Raw genomic sequence first — 25,695 nt, 5'->3', positions numbered from 1 at the left:
ATGTGCCTGATGATCCCGCAGCCCCTGCCCAGACCTTGATGACCACTGTTGGATATTTATACACATGTGCATTTCTTGTGCGCTTCTGGTGAGTGCATTCATATTACTAGCCCTCACCAATTAGGATCAAAAGCACGAAGCAGGGATCACCTAATTTTCTGGACTTAATTTGCATTTTTGCTTATGATGCACTACAGTCACTTTTATATATTGATTTTATATTTACTCGTTTAATACATCAATAAGGGACGATTTATCACGACATCACTTTACAAGCGCTGTACTAGCGCTCACCTTGAACCATTCAGTTTTATCGTTTCTTTTATTTGTAGGGCTGCATTTATATTATACTGTATTATTTGGAGGTCTAGAGGTTTACCTTTAATGCCAGCTGCTGTATATATTTTGCGCTAGCTTATATTTCTCGTTTTATTGTGTTTCCAATAGGACCTGGATGATGATGAATTTGATGTTGGAAAACCAAAGAAGCAGCGAAGAACGATAGTAAGAACAGCATCTATAACCCGGGTCCGTTTAATTTACTTATACTAACTTGGACTGTGTGTTTGGTATCTACTGGGTGAGCAATTGTGCTGTTCAAACCTGTTACATTTACTGTCAGATTACCTATCTTAAATGTGTTATCTAGTTCAAGTCCCCTGCTCCCATTAATTTATTTGATATTATACCACTCTGTAGTGGTATTTTTAGTTATTTTTTCTTTATGCTAGGGAAATAGTCCCTGTACTCTATCCCATTTATATATATATATATTTGCACGTAAGATGCAGTGTTCTGCGGTGAAAAGTTAATTTTCTTCAGTTAGCAAAAAACTGCACTGGGCTTCTGGTTACCCTCTGTGTATTTATTTAACACTTTCTAAACCTGACTATACACAAAGACAGTGCTTTGATGTCTACTGCTGATTTTAGACCTACTGATACAAACGTAGACATGTGTGCTTGTATCCTATATATGTGTACCTGTCTTGTTTTTCACAACAGACAACCGTGGCAATATTCTTTTTTCAGTGAAAAATCCAGCCAGTCAATATCCTTTTACCCCTTGAGATCTGTCTCCTAAATATGTCTTTGTGTATATGGTTCTAGTAAACATCCTGATCTAATTCTGTTCATTTAGGAGTAATTGTTATGTGGAACTTTACCCATAACAACTTGATAAAAATAACATTCTTTTAGGAAGAAACATACATTCCACATTAGTAATTATAAAATTAGTGCGTGTTGTAAATTTCCTCTAGCATTGTTCCTGGTTCTTCTTGCTGGAGGCTGCCATTTTTTGAAGCTCAGCAGTAATTGTGTAGGCTTTCAGCAGATTGGCCTCTACAAATTCAGCACAGTGCCTAAAATCCATAATAATACCAGGGCCCGCAAGCTGTCTATCACGGTCGACTGGTCGACCATGGGGAAGCAAAAGTTGGATCCTGACCAGAGCTCTGCCTCCTTCCAGTCTCTGATGCTCTCATGTTAACTGTGGAGCGGAGAGTGGGAGTAATTGGTTAATTGGAGGGGGGATGGAGGACACTGCAGTGGGGTGGAGATTATGATGAGAAAAAGACAGAGGACACTGTATTTGTGATGTGGAGGCAGAGGACACTGCTATAAAGGGGGGTGGAGGCAGGTAGAGGACACTACTATTGGGAGGAGGGGGACAGAGGACATTACAGTGGGGGTGATGTTAAGAAGAGGACACTGCATTGCGTGGTACAGAACACTACTGTGAGGGGAAGAGAACACTACAGTGGGGGCGGGGGGTTAAGGGGCAGAGGACACAGCACTGGGGAATACAGGACCAGAACACTACTGTGGGGGGAGGGGGTCAAAGGACACTACAGTGGGGGGGGTGTTAAGGGGGAAGAGCACTCTGCATTGTGGGGTACAGAACACTACTGTGAGGGTAGGGGAACAGAGGACACTATTGTGGGGGAAGGAGGATGGAGGGCAGAAGACACTGCCATGGGAGCAGAGGACACTACTGTGGGGGGATATGAAGGGAGGCAGAGGACACTACTGTGGAGAGTGATGTGAAGTGGGGCAGAAGACACTATGGGGGAGTGTGAAGGGGGGCAGAGGAGACTACTGTGTGTGTGGGGGGTGGGTGATGTGAAGGGGCAGTGGACACAGCACTGGGGACTACAGGACACTGCTGTGGGGGGAGGGGGCAGAGGACACTACAGTGGGGGTGATGTTAAGGAGGGAGAGGACACTGCATTGTGGGGTACAGAGCCCTAGTGTGGGGGAAGGGGGGCAGAGGACAGTACTGTGGGGGGGAAAGGGACCTGAAGACACTGCTTGGGAGGGGGGAGTGATATGAAGGGGGCCAGAAGAAAAACCCATTCACAACATTCAAACAAGTGAAGGACACTCTCCAGGAGGTGGGGGTATCATTTCAAAGTCTACAATCAAGAGAATACTTCACAAGAGCAAATACAGAGGGTTCACCACAAGGTACAAACCATTTATAAGCCTGAATAATAGAAAAACCAGATTAGACTTTGCCAAAAAAACATCTAAAAAAGCCAGACCCGTTCTGGAAAAGCATTCTTTGGTTGGATGAAACTAGGATTAATGTGTGCCAGGATGACCAGAAGGAAAAAGTGTGGAGAAGGCTTGGAACAGCTCCTGATCCAATGCACACAACATCATCTGTAAAACATGGTGGAGGCAGTGTAATGGCATGGGCATGCATGGCTTCCAGTGGTACTATCAGTCCAGATTCAGCCAAATTCAGCAAAGTTGATTGGACGGACCTTCACTGTACAGATGGACAATGATCCAAAACACACTGCAAAAGCAACCCAGGAGCTTTTGAAGGAAAAGAAGTAGAACATTTTGTGATGGTCGAGTCAGTCACCTGATCTCAACCCAATTGAGAATGCATTTCACTTGCTGAAGGCAAATCTGAGGCAGAAAGACCCACAAAGAACAACTGAAGACAGCTGTAGTTAGACCCTGGTAAAGCATCAGAAAGGAGGAAACCCAGTCTTTGGTAATGTCCATGGGTTCCAAACTTCAGGCATTCCTTGCCAGTACAGGATTCTCAAGCAAATATTAAAAATTAACATTTTATTTCTGATTATACTGTATTCAATTGTCCATTTACTTTTGGCCCCTTGGAAAAAGGGTGGATGGCTACGGTTAAGAGCTCTAATTCCTAAACCCCTTCTCCAATCTGGATGTACATACTCTAAAATTAAACCTGAGAGTGTGCACTTTCAGCCCATATCCATTATATAACTATAGCTTGAATATGTTTTGGTAACTACTTAAAAAAAAAAAAATAAAATTATGCCTGTGTCCAAGTAGATATGGACCTAACTGTGTATACAGTGAAGGAAACAAGTATTTGATCTCCTGCTGATTTTGAATGTTTGCCCACTCACAAAGAAATGATCAGTCTAAAAATTGAATGGTAGGTGTATTGTAACACTGAGAGACAGAATAGCAACAAAAAATTCAAAAGAAATGCATGTATAACAAACTATGCACTGATTTGCATGTTCATGAGGGAATTAAGTATTTGATCGCCTATCATTCAGCAGGTGACAAGCTGAGATTAGAAGCAGCCTCTTAAAGGGAGTGCTGCTGATCTAATTTTGTAACCTGTATAACAGACACCTGTCCACAGGAGCAATAAAACAATCAGATCCCAAACTCTCCACCAAGGCAAAGTCCAAAGAGCAGTTCAAGGATGTCAGGGACAAGATTGTAGACCTACACAAGGCTGGACTGGGCTACCAAACTATCGCCAAGCAGCTTGGTGAGAAGGTGACAACAGTTGGTGCAATCATTCGCAAATGGAAGAGACACAAAACAATTGTCAGTCTTGCTAGGTCTTGTGCATCATGCAAGATCTCACCTTGTGGAGTGTCAGTGATCATGAGAACAGTGAGGAATCATCCCAGAACTACACGTGAGGATCTTGTCAATGATCTCCAGGCAGCTGGGACCACAGTCACCAAGAAAACAATTGGTAACACACTACACCAAAGAGGATTGAAATCCTGCAGTGCCTGTAAGGTCTCTCTGCTCAAGAAAGCACATTTCCAGGCCCGTCTGAAGTTTGCCACTGAACATCTGAATGATGCAGAGGAGAACTGGTTTAAAGTGTTGTGGTCAGATAAGACCAAAATCGAGCTGTTTGGCATCAACTCAACTTGCCGTGTTTGGAGGAGGAGGAATGCTGCCTATGACCCCAAGAACACCTTCCCAACTGTCAAACATGGTGGTGGAAACATTCTGCTTTGGGGGTGTTTTTCTGTTAAGGGGACAGGACAACTGCATCGCATCAATGGACAATGGACGGGGCAATGTACCTTCAAATCTTGGGTGAGAACCTTCTTTCCTCAGCCAGGGCATTGAAAATGGGTCGTGGGTGGGTGTTCCAGCATGGCAATGACCCAAAACACACAGCCAAGGCAACAAAGGAGCCGCTCAAGAAGAAGCACATTAAGGTCCTGGAGTGGCCTAGCCAGTCTCCATACCTTGATCCGATTGAAAATCTGTGGAGGGAGCTGAAAGTTTGAGTTGCCAAACGCCAGCCATCAAACCTTAATGACTTGGAGAGGATCTGCCAAGAGGAGTGGGCCAAAATCCCTCCTGAGATGTGTGCAAACCTGGTGACCAACTACAGGAAACGTCTGACCTCTGTGATTGCCAACAAGGGATTTGTCACTAAGTACGAAGTCATGTTTTGTAAAGGGGATCAAATTCTTATTTCCCTCATGAACATGCAAATCAGTGCATAATTTGTTAGACATGCATTTCTTTTGAATTGTTTGTTGCTGTTCTGTCTCTGTGTTACAATACACCTACCATTCGATTTTTAGACTGATCATTTCTTTGTGAGTGGGCAAATATTCAAAATCAACAGGGGATCAAATACTTATTTCCTTCACTGTACAAGGAACCACCCTTTCTTGTTGGGTTCTCCTTTTTTCTCTCTTTAAATCTCCATGGATTATAGCCAGATATAAGGGATTCCAATACATTTTCCAGTAATATACTTTAGGTTGTTTTTAGATGTTCCTCCCATGGGAATGCAGCCGGCCAATGAATGAATCAGACAAGTGAATAGCTTATCTAAGTATAGTACTTTAATAGTAATCAAAATCACATAGACAAAAATATTCCACTCACTTATACAGGTGCTTGTAAACCAGCACCAGTGTTTCAGGCATACATGTTTTTAAAGATGGCTGCTTTTTGCTTCAAGCCTCGCTTTCACTTAGCTATTCCCGGACCTGGAAGTGACGTAATGACGCTTCGACATACGTTTCGCCCAAAAAGTCTTCAGGGAGTGAAGTGTCCCAGGTCTCTGCCTCTTCGTCAATCACAGCCTGCCAACCAATGAGGAGAGAGAGGGGGCGGGGCCAATCCACTGCTCCTTGTGTGTGAATGGACATGCAGAGCAGCGGCTCGAGAACACGCCTACTCGGGTGCCCCCATAGAAAGCTGATTGCTATGGGGGGAATTAATAGAAAGGGGGACCCGAAAAGATGAGGATCTAGGCTGCTCTGTGCAAAACCACTACAAAGAGAGGTCAGTATAAAATGCTTGTTTTATGGAAAAACAAAACCTTTTAGAATCCCTTTAAAATCCCGTGCATCTTGTAGGTGGCAGGTAAGCAAGATTTTGCATGTGTCTACCACTGGAGTCAATAAACTGTTGATGAAGGATTGTCATACATTTGGTCGATCATATTATCAGTGATGACCTTTGGCGTGTCAGCATTAACCGCAAATGAGGGCCACGGCGATCAACATTAGGTGCGGAGAGTTGGGGACCATGGCTCAGATCTGCGTTGAGGTGGAACAACGTAAGGAACAAAGTGCCAAATGTAAATGGTCAAATTAGCGGGTTTCACCGATTTCAGGTACGCCTCTGAATTTAATAATGTTGCGGTGCGTCTTTTAGATCTGCCAGCTTAATGTGGTTAAGGCATATTTCCTCAGCTTGTTGTTCCAATGCATCTACCATATCAATATACACAAGAGTCTTATCAGTGATTTGCCTATCTAAGGTGTCTGTGCGTTCTTCTACTTGGTCAAACCTTGGTGAGAGATGAGGGAGCGCAGCTCTCTTTATAGCTCTTTTTGGAGTGAAGTCAGCATTAGTTTTAAGGTATGTTCTAAGGCTGGCTGATCCCCAGCAGGAAGAATTGCCAGGCTATTTTCATCTAAAAGAGCTTGTTTAGTGACAGTGCACAGCTGTTTCTTGTAACGGGGAGCTTTATCTGGTGACTGTGTAGGAGAGGGAGCAGATATTTTACTTCCATCAGCTTTGGTACTGTGGAGATGGCTCTATGTGTGTAGAGGTGTCCAGCTCATCTATGCTGTCAGAATTACCCTCGGCTCTGTTGGAGCCTCGTGGCTGCAGTTCTGTGTCTCCCTTTGTGTTATCTTGTGATGACTGTGCTGCCAATGGGGAATAGAATTCAGTGAGGCTGAGCGGCGGGTTTCTCCTTCATTTTTGACATCCCAGCTAGGTCTACGAGGCAGGGGCTCTCCTCTGTAGCTGAAAACGAGGCAGAAAGTTGCAGCTAGCCGCTCCTTGTCTTCCTGTTGTGCGAAGCTGCAGGATTAAACCGCCATCTTGGACTGCTGCAAGCCACGCCCCTCAACATTTCATTTTATATTTAGCATTTTTTAGTAACTGCATGTCAGGAGCATCTAGCACTGCTGATCTGTAATGAACCGCCTGGCGGTACCTCTAGCAATCCACGGAATAGGATTCCCCAGAGCGCGGAGTCTAAGTCCCAGTCTGCTTGTTCACCAGGGCCCCTGATGGTGGGGATGGACTTGGAGCAGACAGAGACCAGGTCGCGGCCCCTGAGTACACCCACCTGTGGTAGAGGGATCTGCCAGAGGTATCTGCAGGATGAGAGCCTGATGTGAAGAGGCGGATGGGTCCGAGCAGGACGGATGGATGGATGGCTGAGCAGAAGCGTAGTCAGACAGGCCGAGTCGGTAACCGTGGGGACAGCGCGGTACAAGGCAGCAGGCAGAGAATAGTCGGGTCACTCGCCGGGTCAGTAACGGAAGGTCAGATCCAATGAGGGGCATCCAAAAGAGAGGTCAGGCAAGCCAGGGGTCAGAGCAGGAGAATACAGCATGGTCAGGAACAATCCGGGTCAGCAACGATCAATCAGCACAGATACAGGAGCAGGAACAAACAGAAGAGACCATACGGCAACCAGTGTCCGTGCAGAGCAGATTTAAATACCGCGCCCTGCGCTGTCATTGGTGCCAGGTGCGCACCCACGGTCCCGAGTGCGCATGCGCGAGTGCCGTATTGCCGCAGCCGGCCAGGACCTAGTGCCCGCACACCAGTGCGAGTCGGCACACTGCGCCGAGCCACACACCGCGGAGGCTCCTGACATGATCCATCACAGTTGCTGGTCTTATTCCAGCATCCTGGTTTTGGCTGTGATACAGTCTCTGTGCCTGTCCACCTGCAAGGTGATTGATGTGGCCAGTCTCTGGGTGGAGACAAAACCTGATTTAAGCCAGCCAAGCTTGCAGTCTCAGACTTGTGATATTACGTTTGTTATACATGCTCCAAGGTCCCTGTTTGTCTGCCTTGCTCTGCTAGTTTGGATTCCCTCGTTGACGACCTTGGATCGAATATCGACTGCTCTCTGAACTCTGCCTACCTTTTGTCTACGGATTGACCCTGACTATTCTGAACCTTGCCTGCCTTGTACCTGGATGGTCATTGAACCACTCTGCCTGTCTGCCAACCGCAAGTACCTGTTTGCTTTGCTCAGTTTGCACCTGGCCGGACATAATATCTGGACACTATAGCATTGTGTATAAGTCCTGGGGGCAACGGAGTACCTATAGACCTGCTTCCCTTGCGGCAAAGGGGGCTGCTATAGGTGAAGAACACAGAAGCTAGCTATAGTGTCTGACCAACTACATTAGGGGTAAGTGTGACACTGCATTGGTTGTGGCTACAATGATCAAATAATTGGCTACCCAAGCACATGCTTACATTCATTGATTTCATCTTATAGTTGTCCTAGATTTGCTTTTTCAAGAATAAGTAATATAATATTTTATTTTCCAATAATTTGTATTGAAAATGTTCAAGTTACAAATAACGTCAAGGACAAATGTCATGATATAAGAGGGTATCATTAATACATAAGAACACTTGTAGTAACAAACCACAGACACATCTTATCAATTTTTCGGCATGAGGTGATCCTGGTAGGCCAGTGAAAGCATATTGGGGAAGCAGTCAGATGCATCCTCGCAATCTGAGTTGGGACCAGGTGCCATCTCAACAAAGTTTTATAGTTTGCTTAAATTAAGGTGGTGTTGATGGAAACCTTGGATAATGCCAAGGCTATATCTTGCCAGTCTGGTATATCATAACTGATATTCAGGTCCTGTTCCCATTGATCCATAAAGGGAAGCTTCCAATTCTGATCAGTAAGAAGTGCATACACAATGTAGAAATACGGCCTCTAGAAAGATTGTTCCTTTGACTAGAGATTTCGAAAGTGGTAAGAATGGGTGGTCCATCTAGTAAAATTTTGATTGGATAAAACAGACACTTTGAGAAAATCTAAAATTTTCGGTGGGAGGCATCTGCAGTTTGTCTTTAAAATATTGAAGAAGGTAAATTCGGGCCCCCCGGAGGTAGTTTCCTATCCGCAGTAACCCCTTATTAATCCACAATTGGAATGTAGCCAGAACCAGTCCAAGAACAAATTCAGGATTATAGAATACAGGGGCTAAAGGCGTGTGCAAGGAAGCTAGGGATTTGCAATGGCGTACCCTATCCCAGACTGACAAAGACAAAGATAATGTGGGACATAATATAGGAGGGAGAGATCGACTGGGGAGCCAAAGTAGGGCACCATCTGCCAAGGGATGACAGGAAAGAGCTTCAATAGAAACCCAAAGGAGAATAGATCCCTTAGCGGTAGTATAAGCCAATTGTGAAATTTGGGCGGCTTGGAAATATGTGTGAAGATTAGGGAGGCCAATCCCACCATGAGATTTTAAAGCATATAGCGTTTTTTTGTTCGTTCGGGGCCTTCTATGGTTCCAGACAAAATGAAGCATTTCGCCTGTAGATGTTGTAGCTGATGTCTCGGTATTGGTAAGGTCCTAAAAAAAAAAATATAGTAGTCAGGGCAAAAACGTAATTTTAATTGAGTTTATCCTGCCAAACCAAGAAACAGAGTATGTAGCCCAACGATGAAGGTCTTCATTAAGGTGTTTGAAAAGAGGGGGGTAATTTGTTTGATAAAGGGTCTCGATGTAAGCTATCAAATTAATCCCTAATGGAAGACGGTAACGAAACATTGAGGGCTGTCGTCTTTTGAGAGTTTAAAGAGAGCTCAGAGAGTTCTGAGAAATGGTGCTAAAGAAATAGTAGATTAGGTAGGGTAGTTAGAGGAGAGGAAATATACATTAGAATGTCGTACGCAAATAAAGCACATTTGTGTTCCTGTTGACTGCAGTGGATCCCGTGAATCCCAGAGTGAGAGCGCATTGCTATAGCTAAGGGTTCTATGGCCAGTGCAAAAAGTAACGGGGAGAGTGGACAACCTTGTCTAATGCTGCAACAAATTGGGAATACGGGGGATCTGTAACTTCTAATGGACACTTGAGCTGTAGAAGGACTGTAATAGGGTTAGAAATGTAGGACCAAATCCAAAAGCTCTCAAGATAGTAACAAATAGTCCCAGGTTAAGCTATCAAAAGCTTTATGAAGGTCTAAAGAGAGGAGCAACAGTTCCCGAGAGAGGGGTATCCCAATTAGAGCGGACAGTGGAAATCAAAGCAATGGACCTACAAATTTGATTGAACGCTTGACTACCAGATATAAAGCCCAATTGATCTTTGTGAATATATTGTGCTAAAAAAAGAATTAAGGGGCAGGGCCAGAAGTTTCATCAGAATTTTCAGGTCGCAATTAATAAGCAAGATATGCCTATAGTTAAGAATATCAGTAGTGCCCTTGTTATGTTTAGAGATAACGCTAATATAGGCTTTTTTTTCGTCCAAAGGAATCACACCGTTCAATTCCACAGGGAATTGAATTAAGGAGCCATATGGGGAAGAAGCTGTTCTGTTCAGAAAAAGTTTTACAGTTTATTGTACACTAATGCACTGATTATGTATATTTATGGACATTAATCGTTTGTTTCCTATGCACTTTGAGATTGTTATAATAGAATCACTTTCTTTTAGTTACATAGTGCCCCCTACAGACACATTCCTAAATTGCAAAGTGCAAATTGACTACACATTGCACTCGTAATTTTACAATTTCAAGTCAGTAGTTAACCCATTCATATAGTTCAGTTTGTTCAAAATTTTAAAGTGACACTAAAGCTTAATTTGTTTTTTTTTTTTTTTTTTTTTTTTTAAATATAAACATGTTATACTTACCTGCTCTGTGCAGTGATTTTGCACAGAGCAGCTTGGATTCTCCTCTTCTCGGGTCCCTTGCTGGCTCCTCCTTTCTGTCGGGTGCCCCCAATAGCAAGCAGCTTGCTATGGGGGCACCCGAGCAGGTGTGTTCCCAAGCCGCTGCTCCAAGTGTTCATACTGTGGCTTTGCCCCACCCCCTGTATCTCCTCATTGGCTGACTGGTTGTGATTGACAGCAGCAAGAGCCAATGGCTCCCGCTTGCTGCCTCAGCCAATGAGGAGGCAGAGACCCGGGACAGCCGAGGCTAGAATGCATTAAGGTAAAAAACCTTGAACCTTTACAACCACTTTAATTCCTAAGCTCAAGAAACTCTTGGTTCTACCTGAGGATGTGTGAGTTACATTAATAATTGCCATCTGGCTCCTTTCTGGTTCACCCACTACTTAAAAATGTGTTCTACAATGACAGGAAAATTATTTTCTCCTTCCAAATGTTTTACTGATGAATATCCATTTAATAGAAATCCCCATAAGAAGTGGTCTATACACATTTTGGCTCTGGGAATACCTTGCCTTAATAGAACACTGAATGTAAAAAAAATAATTAGTTAAAAGGATACCATCAACACGTGTTTGGAAACTCTAAATCCTTGTTTTCACTTACAGGCCATGCAGCTTGTGAAAGGGTTGTGTACATCTTTCAGTCTTTAGCAGAATAGCTGATGACTAATGACTGAGCTACCTTCCTAATTTATCATTTATTTATGAAGCACTTGGAGCTTTGGCCTACAGCACTACATTATGGTGTTGACTGTAAGTCTGGCATTATCTGTCTCCACCCCCAAATGAGTATCCTGTATGTTAACATACAGGTGACTCTCTTGCTAAAATGTTGGTCTGTGGAACAGCAGTGCAAAAACCACATGCTGTGCATGCCTTTTGACAGCAAATGTCTTTTTGAAGCCTTCCTAGATAAGTTGATTAAAGATGCAGGAATGTTGAATTTGTATCGCCTGACCCCAGGGACATATAGTTCTGGGCGCCAGGCAGGTAGTCTTTTTTCTACCTTTAGCCCTGCTGCGTGCAAGCAGCAGGGCTCACCTGTCAGGTGGGAGCATTCGGGCGGCACTGCCACCCGAATGCTTACACACAGTGCCAGCCTCTCCGACACCCCCCCCCCCCGCGTGAAGCTTCCCCCGCCCACTGTCTCCCGGGCTCCACTTGCTCATCTGTGGGCCCGGGACTGGCTCACTGCCGGTGGCTAGAGGGGAGGGAGGAGAGTGGACACATCCGTTCCCCTCCCCTTATTGTCCTGACCCGGAATTGACGTTTGACGTCACTTCCAGGTTCCCATTCACAGATTCCTGGCAATTGAGGTCGGGAAAGAATGTAATGCAGTGCGATGTGCACTCGCCTGACCTGAACCTCATAGAGAATCTATGGGGCATTGCCAAGAGAAAGATGAGAGACATGAGACCGAACAATGCAGAAGAGCTGAAGGCTGCTATTGAAGCATCCTGGTCTTCCATAACACCTCAGCAGTGCCACAGGCTGATAGCTTCCATGCCACATCTCATTGAGGCAGTAATTGCTGCAAAAGGGGCCCAAACCAAGTACTGAGTACATATGCATGCTTATACTTTTCAGAGGGCCGATATTGTTCTATGTACAATCCTTGTTTTATTGATTGCATGTAATATTCTAATTTTCTGAGATTGTGGATTTGGGGTTTTTATGAGCTGTAAGCCATAATCAATCACAATGATGACAAATCACGGCTTGAACTATCTTGCTTTGCATGTAATGAGTCTTTCTCATATATTAGTTTCACCTTTTAGGTTGCATTACTGAAATAAATGAACTTTTGCACGATATTCTAATTGTTAGAGTTTCACCTGTATATTAATACTTACCATTTTTTGTCTCACTATTGATTTTTAGTTTGAGACCATTAGATATATATATATATATATATATATATATATATATATATATATATATATATATATATATATATAAATACCACATTATTATATCTTTTATACTCATAGAGATATTATATGTATCCTTATTACTGGGTCTTTAAGTTGTTGGCCTCTACCGTTCCCCGTTTTTATATGGTGACATCAGGGACAATCCGCCTTCAATGACCCCATATAATCATTAATTGTTATGTCAAATTTCATTAACGCACCTATGAAGTTTCCTTACATCCACTCGGTTTAATTACTGTCGATTCTTTCAAAAATCCATGGCAAAATGGTGCCGCGCACGCGTGCGGACATGTGATGTATATTGTTCTTCGGCAAAATGGCGCCTGCGTAATGTGCATGCGCCATTTCGCCTATAAATTGCTTGCAGTGATTACATGGCGTCATTGGTATCCACCCTCTGAAGAAGTGCGTGCGCACAAAACGCGTTAGAAGCCAAGACACCATGACGTCACGCCACCGGTGCCACGTGGAGACCCGGCAGCCATTTTACATACTGGACGGTTAGTTCATATCGCCTCTGTTTTTATTGCTGTGTCATATTGGATTTGCAAATTTTGTCTCTTTATAATAAATACCTATTTATACCTACTACACTATGGGCATGTTCTATGGTCTCCTGTGCGGAGCATTTCATTTATAGAGCCCACCTGATCCAGCCATCACTTAAGTATCCAGAGAAGGGAATCCCTGTAAGCAGGAATCTGCACCTGCCCATCCCTTAAAGGGATCTCTGGCCAGCTGGACCCTATACCTGCCCATGAGCTCCTGACAGCACCACCATTCCTTGAGGGAGGATTTTCCTGGACTAGGATCTTACCCAGCTCCTAAAGGGGATCTCTACAGAATCTCTTAATGCGTATATATATTACGCATCTGCTGAGTGTGTAATCTTACCACACTTACTGGAACACTAGCATTGGATTCTACTGGTCATTTGCACAGACTGTCATGTTTATTTTATTTGGTTATTTAAATTTGGCATTTATATTAAGTATTAATATTCTTTGCGCTGCACCTATTTATTTTATACGATTGTTTTGAAGGTTTTATATTGGTTGCCTTTGGTGTTTTAGGTGCTTATTTAGAGAGCACTCACTTTTACAAGTTATCTATTTACACTCACTCATGGTTGGCACACTGAGCTTTGATTAATCATTTTCCAAGGACTAGATCAGATAATTTATTCTCCTTAAACTTGCGGCCATGGAATCCCAGGCTTTATTATCTATTTTAATTTTGTAAGTAGCAATGTATTGTGGCAATAAAACTGTTTAGATGGTACTGCACAATTTGGGGTTCTCTCTCTCTTTATCTCCTATATGGTCTATTGTGAGTTGAGCATTGGAAGGAGGAATTTTTGCTCTGGAGATCAGCAACGGTTGTCCTGGGATTCCATGGCTGCATGTTTTAGGAGAATAAATTATCTGATCTAGTCCTTGGAAAATCATTTAATCAAAGCTCAGTGTGCCAACCATGAGAGTGGGAGACGACACTTTTTGGTGAGTGCACACCTGAGAAGGGAGCACCACACATTTATATAATTTATTTTGGCACACGTTTTTTCATGTGGTGATTGTTTGATGGACTGAGTTATTTGGACTTTTTTTGTTTAGAATAACATTATTTATTTTTACACCATCAGCATTGTTTATGTAGAAAATATTAATTAATATTCTATAATATTTATTATCCACCATTTATATTATTTTTATTATTAATAGATGTATTTTGTGAAGATTTTTTTACATTGACAACTGATTTATGCGCCACTGGAATACTTGTTTGAAGTGTTTTTTGCACATGTTTAATATATTTTAAAGTGGCAGTGTGGTATTTATACATGGATATAATTTAGTAACTATATCATTTTAGTTGTTTATTCAGAACAGTTTGGGGGTTTCACACCTTATTATATCTATTCCTAATTTCACCTGATATCATGGAGCTGAAGGCTGTGTTCATTTGAGCCCAAAAATTCTACGTGGAATCCACTAAGGTCTGTCATAGCTTCTCTTCATTACGGATTCTATCTAGCATTGGTGGACATTGAGAATGCATAATTGCGTTACCATTTTTCCAGTGCACTAACAATACTTTCCTTTTCTGTGGGCATGCAACTGTCAGTTTGTAGCGCTACCATTTAGCCTATTGTCTGCACCTCATGTGTTCACCAAAGTTCTAGTACCTGTACCTGCCTTTCTACACTCTCAGGATATTCCCATTGTGGGATACCAAGACGATCTTCCATTACAGGAACATTCAGCTCAAGCTCTGATTGTCAGTGTAATGTTGGCAGCCCAGACCTTAAGAGTTTGAACCTCCAAAAATTAGCATGGTACCGACACATCGCTTGGAGTATCTTGGTTTCATTATACACCACAGCTCAGGTACAAGTCTTTCTACTAGCTTTTGCTACATTCTCATACTCATTCTACAGTCAGTCGACCAACCAATTATATTTGAGCTCTAGGTTTGATGTTAGGCTTCTTTTAACCAGTCCCATTTGTCAGCACCTATGGTAGTGAGCTTTTGATCCACAACTTGGGGTTCCCCAGGGCGCGGAGTCTAAGCCCCAGGCTGCTTGTTCACCAGGGCCTCTGATGGTTGGGATGGACTTGCAGCAGGCTGGGACCAGGTCGCGGCCCCCAGGTACACCCAGCTAAGGTAGAGGAGACCACTAGCGGGAGCAGGGTACAACGGGAGAAGACACAGGTAATCCAGTAGGCAAGCCAAGGTCAGGACAGGCAGAAAACAAGCAGGGTCAGGAACAAAGCCAGGGTCGGTACACAGACTATATAGGATTCACAGTAGTAACAAAAGGGAGCTCCAACAACAAGACGTTGTTCAGGCAAAGTGGGACAGACTGAGCATGTCTTAAATAGACAAGCCAGCTAGGAGGCGGGACAGGAAGTGATAGGAGGGAAGGACAAAACCCAGAGGATAGCAGTCGACGCCCACAGGTGAGCACAGACAAACACGTGAAGGAATCAAGAGCAGCAAAGAGGTAAGAATAAACACACAAGAGGCTGCAGGCTAACTTGTGACACCATTTGCTCAGTTCAACTCCATACCCCCTCAACACAACGTTCGGTTGTCATGGGAAACATTCGTTCAGTCACTTGACAAACATATTTGCCTGACCTAGTAGCCACTGTCATGGATGATCTTGTGCTGGACTTGTTGGTGCAGGGGACTAGGATGATGATTGCCACTCAATATTCTGGAATTAGTGTTCTGGACATGCCAACGGAACAGTCACCTGGTAAGGATCCAGTTGGACAATGCCACAGCAGTGGCACGCATCAACCATCAGTGAGAAACCAGAAGTCTGGCTTTGGCAAAATGATAGAAAGGATTCTAGCCTGGGCAGAAGCTCATGTTCCAGCCTTTTCAGCCATTCACATACCACTTGAGGCAATTAGCACGGAGACCACCTCAGTGATCAATAATTTGATCCAGTGTAGGGGTCTCTTCACCCAGAAGTGTTCCAGGACCTGTGTCTCGTGCAAAGTACCATCTAATACTGCACAGTTTTGTCTCCAGATGTCGAGAACATTTGGTGAAAACAGTGGATGCTCTGGTGGGACCAGTGTAAACTGATCTAAGTTTTTCCTCCTCTGAAACTCTCTCTGTGTTTGCTCCACAGGGTCAGATTGCTCAACACTTTTGGTGAATGTTAAAATGTGTATATTAGGGAAAGTTTTTTTGGTTGAGTTGTGAGAGGAGACAGTGGGTCCTCTGAAGGTGTCCGATGATTTCATGAATATTCTGAGTACCCTATCAACTGCCTTGTCTGTACATCTGTCTTATGGATTGTTTATGAGCTGATTAAATGCATCTATCTGGAAAGCAATTGTTGGACTTGTTGCTGTGGGAAAATACATTTATAAATGCACTTGCTATCCTCCTCTAATTGATATAAGACAACAATCATCACATAGGCCGACCGGACCCACAGCGTGCTTTGTACAGTATACTATGCTTGTCTTTCCAGTTGCACAGGTGAATGGTTTTCTTTTTATAAATATATTGTGTAATTATATTACACGATGAGGCTTCTCCTGCATTTTGTTTATTATGTGGCTAATATCTGCTAACTAAAAATTTCGGCAAAGTGATTGCAAGTGACATCCCTTCAGTGATACAGATACGGAGTTGATGAAAGACACTTAAGCTGGGCCACAACAAAGTGTATATAGATCTTTTTGGTTGAGATGTTCCATTTTGGTAAAGAGCTGTCCATAGGGGATGAACACTTGAGCACTGGAGCACTTTTATCAATATGTATTGTATTGGCACTGAAAGCACTTAGTATCCTTACATTGGACTTTGTGTAGTTTTTGTGATGCAGTGTGTGCTGTGTTTTTTTAAACATGAATTAAAATAATCCTTTGCTTTTTATACAGAGAGCAATAGTGGGTCTTCCTCTTATTATTTTTTAAGTCCTGTATACATTTATCTTGGAGCCGACCTGGGGGGTGATGAGTAACAGCAGAAAGTCTATCTGGTTTAAGCTGATCCCAGCTTTAAAGGGGACATGCACTTAATAGACCTTTATCATTTAAAGTCTATTCTTTGAGGTGAGCGGCTCTTTTGCACGTCATTGGTGGTGGATCCCCTTCTCATGCTGGCAATCAGAGTTGGAATTACATTTGGGAGATTTACCCTTCACAAACGTTTCCTGGACGTTATGGTGTTTTAAGTGACTGTGGAGAGACTGATACATTGAAGTGAACTGTGCGCTTTATTACTTTTTTTTTTTTTTTCCATGTAAGTTTGATATTGTGACTGGTCCTCATTGCACCACTTTACACATACAATTTATTTTATTTTATTTGGCGCTGAGTATAATATTGGGTAGCATGGCACTATTTGAAAGTGTAATTTTATGTAGGCTGCTAGGTGTGTGTGTGCACCAGCTCCCACCCCTTCTTCTTTTTTTTTTTTTTTTTTACTTTTTTTCACTTTCATTTATCTGTCTATCTATCAATATATATATATATATATATATATATATATATATATATATATATATATATATATATATATACATACATACACACACGGGTTAGACCAAAAAATTAAACACTACATGATTTGCAGGTGTGAAAGTGATGAAATGTTTCATGTTGAAAGTGGAAGTGTTGGAACATTCTTTTGCTTTCCACCTGTTAGATAGGTATCTTATCACAATAAGATACCTACCTAACAGATGGAAACCCTCTCTTTCATCTGCATGTGCTGCTAGTAATACAGAGTCATGTCAGAGCTTGCTGAGCCTCAAAGAGGACAGATTGTTGGTGCTGTCCAAACCTGCCTGGCCCCATGTGAAAAATTAATTGTAAAAGCGTTACAAATCCATTTCTAAGGCTTTGGGACTCCAGAGAACCATGGGGAGAGCCATTATCCATAAATGGAGAAGACTTGGAAGAGTGGTGAACCTTCCCAGGAGTGGGAACCCAGAACAACATTTAAAGAACTGCAGGCCTCACTTGCCCCAGTTAAGGTCAGTGTTCATATTTCAACAATAAGAAAGAGACTGGGAAAAATTGGCATCCATGGGAGAGTTAAGCAAAAGCCATTTCTGACCAAAAATAACACAATCTCACATTTTCCAAAAAACGTATTGATTATTCCCAAAACATTTGGGCAAGTATTCTGTGGATTGATGAGACAAAATTTAAACATTTGGGAATGTGTGTCCTGTTACATCTGGAGTAAAGCATTTCATAAAAATCATACCAACAGTCAAACGTGGTGGTGGTGGTAGTCTGATGGTCTGAGGCTGCGCTCTACCAAAAATTCCTAAAGAAGAATGTTCGGCCATCAGTTTGTGATCTCAAGCTCAAGTTCACTTGGGTTATTGAGCAGCGAGTTTAGGGGGCAATTATTTTTTCACATAGGGTCAGGCAAGTTTGGACAGCTTTTTTTCTCTTAATAAATGAAATCAATTAAAAACTGCATTTTGTATTTTTTCGGGTTATATTGGTATAACATTAAAAATTGTTTGTTGATCTGAAATTATTTAAGTGTAACAAATATGCAAAACAAATCAGGATGGTGTAAATACTTTTCACAGCACTGTATGCATTTGCTCATATATGCCAAAACCTATTAAAAAAAAAAAAAAAAAAAAAAAAAACGTTCTCTGTGCAAAAAATAGTTTAAGGCGGTTTTCTTCTTTCTGTACCTACGCTGCGTCTTTGGATGATTACATTTCAGAACTATATATGTATATGATCTGCCCTCCACTCTGTGTGGATACCTTGACCTCTTGCGGATGCATCTCTGCAATGGAGAGACTGGAGCTATGATTTGATTCTGCCTGAGTTAACTTTCATACCTGTGTTGCTGTTGAGTGCAAGGCATTCCATCTATGATCCACCTTTACCATTTACCCATGTGAGGTTATTCATTCTTACTGGTGATATATTGGCAAATTGAGGTGGTATTTACAGCCATAAGAGGATATACATGGTTGTCTAACCTTTGCTCATAGGACATCGTACATACGCTTGTCTCATAAATGAACTTCTCTCTATATGTGATTCCGTGTATCCACTTTACAGTTATATCGATATATCCTTTGGAGTGTGGATTGAATGTTTTCCCTATACGGACATGGATGTGTTAGACCATAACTACAAAAGGCTGATATATAATCAAAGTTGATGTCCTATGTTATGAAGATTTATAGCATGATTTACATAAATACATACTTTTGAATGGACTCTTCAACAGCTCTATATTATCCATTTATATTTTATGGACACTTACAAAATAGAGGCAGTTACTTTACCAGTAGTAATTTTCTTGGCCAAGATTTCTATTGTTTTTGCTCATACTGTGACTATATACTCGTAATAGAGTGTATTGTGTTTTATACATTTCCACCCATGTTATGATAATTGTTTGACCACTTGTAGGGGTTGGCAGCGTAAGTCAGCCTTTTACATTTCCTTTTTTTTTTTTTTCTTTAGGCTGATGGATGATTGTTTATACACAAACGGCTCCATTATATTGCATTGCTTTGATATTTTTCAGCAATAATGTGAACGCTAGCTTGTACACAACTAATTTCACTAAACTGTTTTAATAACTAATGTAACCCCTTTTAAAGTATATTCCATTCTAGAAAACCTTAAAAATTTACACTGAAATATTTATTTTGTGACTACAGCAACAGAACTTCAAGCAAAAAGTAGTTGCTCTATTAAGAAGATTTAAAGTTTCTGATGAGGTATGTGCAGAATATTTCCTATAGAATTCTATGTGCTAAAATGTATGGAAAGCTAGTTCATCCATTCTTATCTTGCCTTTTTTGTTTATTATTATTCCAATTAAAAGTGATGTATTATCCATGTTAAGCCTTTTGACACTAGTGCTACCATAAAATGCACATGCAAGCCTTATTAGCTTGGCATCAAATTGGACAATGAACCATATAGTTATAGCTGTATAAAAATATAGAAAATGTATTTTAAAAATGTAGTAAAATTAGCACATGAAAAAAAACAGTGTTACATTGTATTTCTCAATTAAACCTCTGATCACTGTTTGGACACTGTACAGAAGCTTAGTTTTACAAAACAGCGACAGGGTGACAATGCTGATGCCCTTATTTCACTGCAGAGCAAACATCGATGTTACCCTGTTAAAAGGAGAGGAAAAGTAACTGATGAACTGGCAAGGTCAGTACGTAAAAAAAACTTTGTTACACGGTGAAGAAACAGAAAAAGATATAAACCGTTATGTCAATGCTAGTGACAGATTAGGTGTCATATATGTAATTTATATAATTTTGCCAAAAATTTCACATTAATTTATTTCAGGTATAGCGCCGTCAATTTATGCAGCGCTTTACATATATATATTGTACATATACATCAGTCCCTAACCCTCAAGGGGTGTACAATCTAAGGTCCCTAACTCAGATTCATACATACACATACTAGGGCCAATTTAGACAGGAGCCAATTCACCTACCAGCATGTCTTTGGAGCGTGGGAGGAAACAAGAGTACCCGGAGGAAACCCACGCAGACACAGGGAGAACATGCAAACTCCAGGCAGGTAGTGCTGTGGTTGGGATTCGAACCAATCACCCTATTACTGCCAGGCGGAAGTGCTATCCATTTAGCCACTATGCTGCCCATTATTGCGTTTGCCCATTTTAACACAATAAGCTGTAAGTAATATGTGATTTTAACGCTATAGCACAACACAATACAGTATACTGAATGTAGCCCATGAGTACTGTATTTGTCCCATTATACAAAATACAGAATACCACACTACCATATGTATATTTTGTTGTATATAATGTGGTATATTTTTCTAAATTATCTTAAAGTAGAACTATAGTCAAATCTTTTTTTCATTTTGGATAGAACAAGGGAGAGTTGTAGCCTCTAAGAGTTTTTGTTTTTTTCGTCATCTGTGTCCCAGTCAAACAGGAAGTGAGAGGAAATCCCTGCAAATTAAGGGAATTCCTTGGGGCTCCCAGGTCACAAAAACTATTGTCCCAATTGGAAGAATTCCCCTCTTACTTTTCTGGGGACAACCCAAAATTTGGAATATACGTTTACTTTCATGGTAAATGGGACTAATACAATTGCACAGACAGCAGTAAAATCTGAGAAGCATTCTAATCCCTCTGCACTCTATCCAAAATTGTTTTAAAAAAGATTTGACTTTAGTTATACTTTAATGAGAAAGATATACTGCATTTTGGCCACTAGATGGAGCTGACAATTATAGGTTTTAATCTATTACAGAAATTGCAGCCACAATTAATGCAGCCTGCATGATTATGTATGATATTCATCCAGCAAAGACACAAATGCAACACAAGCTGCACACCGATCTCAGTTTCTCTGAACAGCTTTATTTGACCACAAGTAGCCAAGGTGTTCCAGCTCCTATACTCCCTAGGTGAGGATATTTTGTATGCTACTTGTAGATGAATAAAGGCATTCAGAGGAGTTTTCATTGGTGTGCTGCTTGTGTTGCATTTGTGTGGTGTCATGAGCTCCAACTACCACCCGGAGTGCCCACAGTGAAGGGGAGGATTCACTCTTGAGCATGGTGGTGGTAGTTTTTGGATGATTCATCCAATTTATATTTTATAAATAACACCCCCCCCCCCCAATATGTGCTCTCTTCACTCCTTGGCCAATCACAGAATACCTTGTGAGGGAGTGGAGGAGTGCACAGCAAGACAAACTCTTTATTTGAGATCCGTAGATGTCATATATGCAGCAGTCAGAAATAAAACACTAGTTGTAGTATCTGGCGTATACAACTGAATTAATTATACAGTAAACTGTAAAAAAGAAAAGGTGAACTAACACCTTTCACCCTTCCCACCCCCAAAGTGGTCCCATAACCAACCAGAATCGTTCTGTCCTTTTTTAAGCTTTAAAGCAGTAGTAAACCACAAAAAAAATATATATATATTCTCCCTGCAAGTTAAGAGCATCATGTTCTACTGTGCATCACATACTAGCACACTATAAAAGACTTACCTGAAAATTAAGTTTTCCAGCGGAGTGCAGTCTTGCTTCCCCAGGGCTACCATCTTCACCCAGTCTTCCATCCGGGTTTGTGGGCTGCAGCTGGTTGACGGGCACTCCGTCCATTGAGAGTGGATTGAGCATGCAACAGTGACAACACTGGTGCTGCTAAAGTAAATATCTCCTAAACAGTGCACGTTTAGGAGGTATTTACTGTACCTACAGGTAAGCCTTATTATAGACTTACCTGTAGGTGCAAGAGAAAAAACATGACAAGGAAAGATGTGAAAGAAGATTGGGGCTTTCATATTACTGGACCACTGTATTGGCTGTGTGGGTAATGACATATAATAGTACACAGAGATAAATGCAGCGGGGGAGTGGGGGTGGGAGGTGTAGGATGTTAGTCTACCTTCTCATTTTTTTTGTGTAAAGGTGAACTTACACATTTAAGTTAAAATCTTAATTCTATTTCTTACTAATTTACTCCTTTTCTCTTTCACTTGTTGAGGGACACAGCACTAGATTTCTATTCATATTGGCAAAGTGAAAATGTGAAAGTTGCCAGCTTACTCTAGTGCCCGCCTGCCTGTACGTTTTGTCAGGATTCTACGCATGTGCAGATTCGATTGCTGCGGCGATCTTCCCATTCCCTGACAGGAGGTAGGGGAACTCACTCCAGGTGTGCTTTATGGATACTTCTCATTTGTGTATTTCTTCAGTCAAGAAGCTGCAGGTAGTTTAATGCTTGATCTAGATATGATGGATTGTTTGTCCATTCTGCCTTTGTGTGAAGTGTCTTCCCTATTACTTGCAAATGTGGTATTTCACTGCAGTGACCTACAATTGTTTTTCAGAGGCCTACTTTGACAGTGCTTACATTGCCAGGACTTTTGTCATACCAGGCTCAATCCTTTGAATTCAACAGATCTCTTAAGATTTCAGAGCCACCGGACCCAATTCCAAAGCTAGCTCTGAGAATTTGCTTTGATTTTACTGGTCCTTAGGAGGTTTTTTTTTTTTTTTGTGGCTGTAGCTGTGGCATCGTCCATTTTATTTTCTGCTATGCCCCTTTTGCTTTATAGACCACTCCTGACATTTTCTTGCTGCCTTTTCCCTTACAGACATTTTTCCTTATCACAGGACATGTCAGGGAATGAGAAGATCGCCATGGCGATCGAATCTGCACATGTGTAGAATCCTGACAAAACATACAGGCAGGCGGGCACTAGGACCCAGGCACGCCTGTCACCAATGACGGTGCCAGGAAAGCACTAGGACCCAGGAGCGCCGGTCAGGAGTCGGGCGGACTATTTAAACCCGGCTCTTGCAATGCTCAATTGCCATATGGTCTTATCTGTGTTCCTGAGAGTAGATTGTTTGTTGCCGACCCTGCCTGACCCTGATTTGCTGTCCGTCTCCTGTTCTGATCCCTGGCTTTGTCTGACCATTCTCCTGCTTAACCCTGCATGTTCTGACCTCCAGTTGACGAACCCGGCTTGTGACCTGTTTATCCCTCTGCCTGCTGATTCTGTACTACACCGCCACCACTGTTACCGACCCGGCCTGTCCGACGCTGCTCTAGTTACCTCCTCACATCAGACTCTTACCTGCTATACACCTTCAACGGTGCCTCTACCACAGCTGGGTGAACCCAGGGGCCGCGACCTGGTCTCGGCCTGCTCCAAGTCCATCCCCACCATCAGGGGCCCTGGTGAACAAGCAGGTTGGAGCTTAGATTCCGCACCTTGGGGGATTCCGATGTGTGGAGTGCTAGAGGCTACCGCGGTTGGATTCCTGACAGGACCCTTCTTTTCCGGGTCTTTACTGGCTTCTTAGGCTATTCCAGGAACTGGATGGTGTTTCTGTAGTGCATGGCAGTTATTCCAGACCTCCTACTGCTTCCTGGTGCATGCATTCTACCATGTTAAACCTACCATACATGGTTGAATATGTGGCCAGTTCAGTGGGTGGCAGCCGAATTTTGATCCATGGTTGGCCAGGCTTGTACAAAAGTTGATCTACCAGTCCACTTTTGTACAACCAGTACAATATATATATATATATATATATATATATATATATATATATATTCATGTTATTGACCAAAAGGATAGCCAACTACTTCTTATACACACGTCATCCCCCAGTTGATATGACAACAGATGGTGCCATGACCCGGTGTGTATTTATAAATGTATTTTCCCACAGCAACTAGTCCAACAGTTATTTTCCAGAGAGATTCATTTAATTAGCTCAGAAACAATCCATAAAACAGAGGTACGAACGAGGCAGATGACAGGGTACTTAGAATATTCATGCAATCATCAGACACCTTCAGAGAACCCACTTTCTTCTGTCCTCCTTTCTCATGTCACTCAACCAAAAAACCTTCCCTAATATACACCTCTTCCCATTGACCAAAGTGTCAAGCAATCTGATTGGTTTGTTTTATGAGTTTCAAACAAAGTGTCTAGACATAGAACAGCTGTATGCATAGATTTTAATTAAAAAGTTAAATAGATACTCCTTGTCTTTATGGCAAAACTGTAATTTTCAACATCCTTGTTTAACCCTCTGGCTGAAAGAAAAAAAAGACGCCTAATCTTCGGACTGCCTTAGGGTCAGACTGCTTTCTAAATCTCTTCTCCTGGTATATGTCTTGCACAAGACACAGCATGGCTATCCTACTGAAGTGGTGCTGTCTGCAGTGAAAATTAAATCACATCCTGACCACCCGAGCATTCCACTAAAGGTCAATGTGTTGGTCTTCACATGTTTATTGGTATCTCACTGCCTGCTTGGGCAGGAGTGTAGCATTTTTGTGCTCGGTAGTGGTGTTTGTTCCCTTGAAAAGGGCCACATCCTCTTTTTTTTTTTTTTTTTTTTTTTTTTTTTTTTTTTTCCTGTGTAACTTTTGATATTTTTGTAAAAAAAAAAAAAAGGATTAGTTGCCATCCTATTTCTGTCAACCTCTAAGTAGACTTTGTTTTTTGTTTGCTCTGTGTTTTGCTTTAAGCAGCATTTCATGGCCAAAGGCTTACTTACTAAGCAAGGACTGCATATAAACCCTTCTTGGAGCCTCCATGTGCATCTTCAGCTAGCTACACTTTTAAAATCTTCTCTTCTGTCATAGAGGGTGTCTCGTATTAAATTATTCACTGTCTAATTGGGTGAGATTTTCTGGCCTCTGTATGTCTCCAGGATGCCTGTTTTCACATGCTCATATTCCACAACCACCATTGCTTTTTACCATCAGAGAGCACTATTACCAAATTGTTGCTTTCACTTTGGTTCCCAAGATGTTTATTCAGGTGCTTCCTCCTGGATAACCTCTTGCTTAAATCAGCATTTGACCCTGGAAAAAGTACACTTTCCGTAAAGACTCTGAAGGGATTTGGCGGGCTACTAAATGCTATAAAGTCCTTATCCCTGTGCCTTTATTTAGAATCTGATGCTGTATATCAGAGAAACAAGAGAGTGCCTTGCTCAGGAGAAACTACAGAACCTGAGAATGCAATTTTTTTAAACATCTGTTTATTGAAACTTTAGCAAAGCAATAACAAACTAAACAATACAACATACAAGTGAAAAACCATTCTGGGGTGGTAGGCAGATGACATTTTACTAAGAAGATACAGTAAGCGAGGGAATCATTTGAAACACTGAGGTTTGACTTACAGCAATATACTTCAAGTAGGATAAACACAAAATAAAATCATAGTGCTCAATAATGTGAAGGGTAATGGTGTCTATACCAGGAGAAACCCACAT

At 41.8% G+C, this 25,695-nt stretch overlaps 1 protein-coding gene across 6 annotated transcripts in view; it reads left to right on the top strand.

Moving 5' to 3' along the window:
* The window catches only part of PACS2 (phosphofurin acidic cluster sorting protein 2), a 1,098,307-nt gene that overhangs the window by 309,600 nt on the left and 763,012 nt on the right, over positions 1–25,695 (top strand). For 4 of the 6 annotated variants that reach the window (XM_089657828.1, XM_089657829.1, XM_089657826.1 and 1 more), the window contains exons 7-8: positions 448–528; positions 19,588–19,647. In XM_089657828.1, the coding sequence (XP_089513954.1) occupies positions 448–528; positions 19,588–19,647 (141 nt within the window). The remainder of the gene's footprint in view (positions 1–447; positions 529–19,587; positions 19,648–25,695) is intronic. The other 2 variants (XM_089657830.1, XM_089657827.1) reach the window with 1 other exon arrangement.

This window comes from Staurois parvus, unplaced genomic scaffold (genome assembly GCF_062004578.1).
Source record: "Staurois parvus isolate SC_StPar_1 unplaced genomic scaffold, SC_StPar_1.0 ptg001032l, whole genome shotgun sequence".
NCBI lineage: Eukaryota > Metazoa > Chordata > Amphibia > Anura > Ranidae > Staurois > Staurois parvus.
This window is presented reverse-complemented; position numbering and strand designations above follow the sequence as displayed.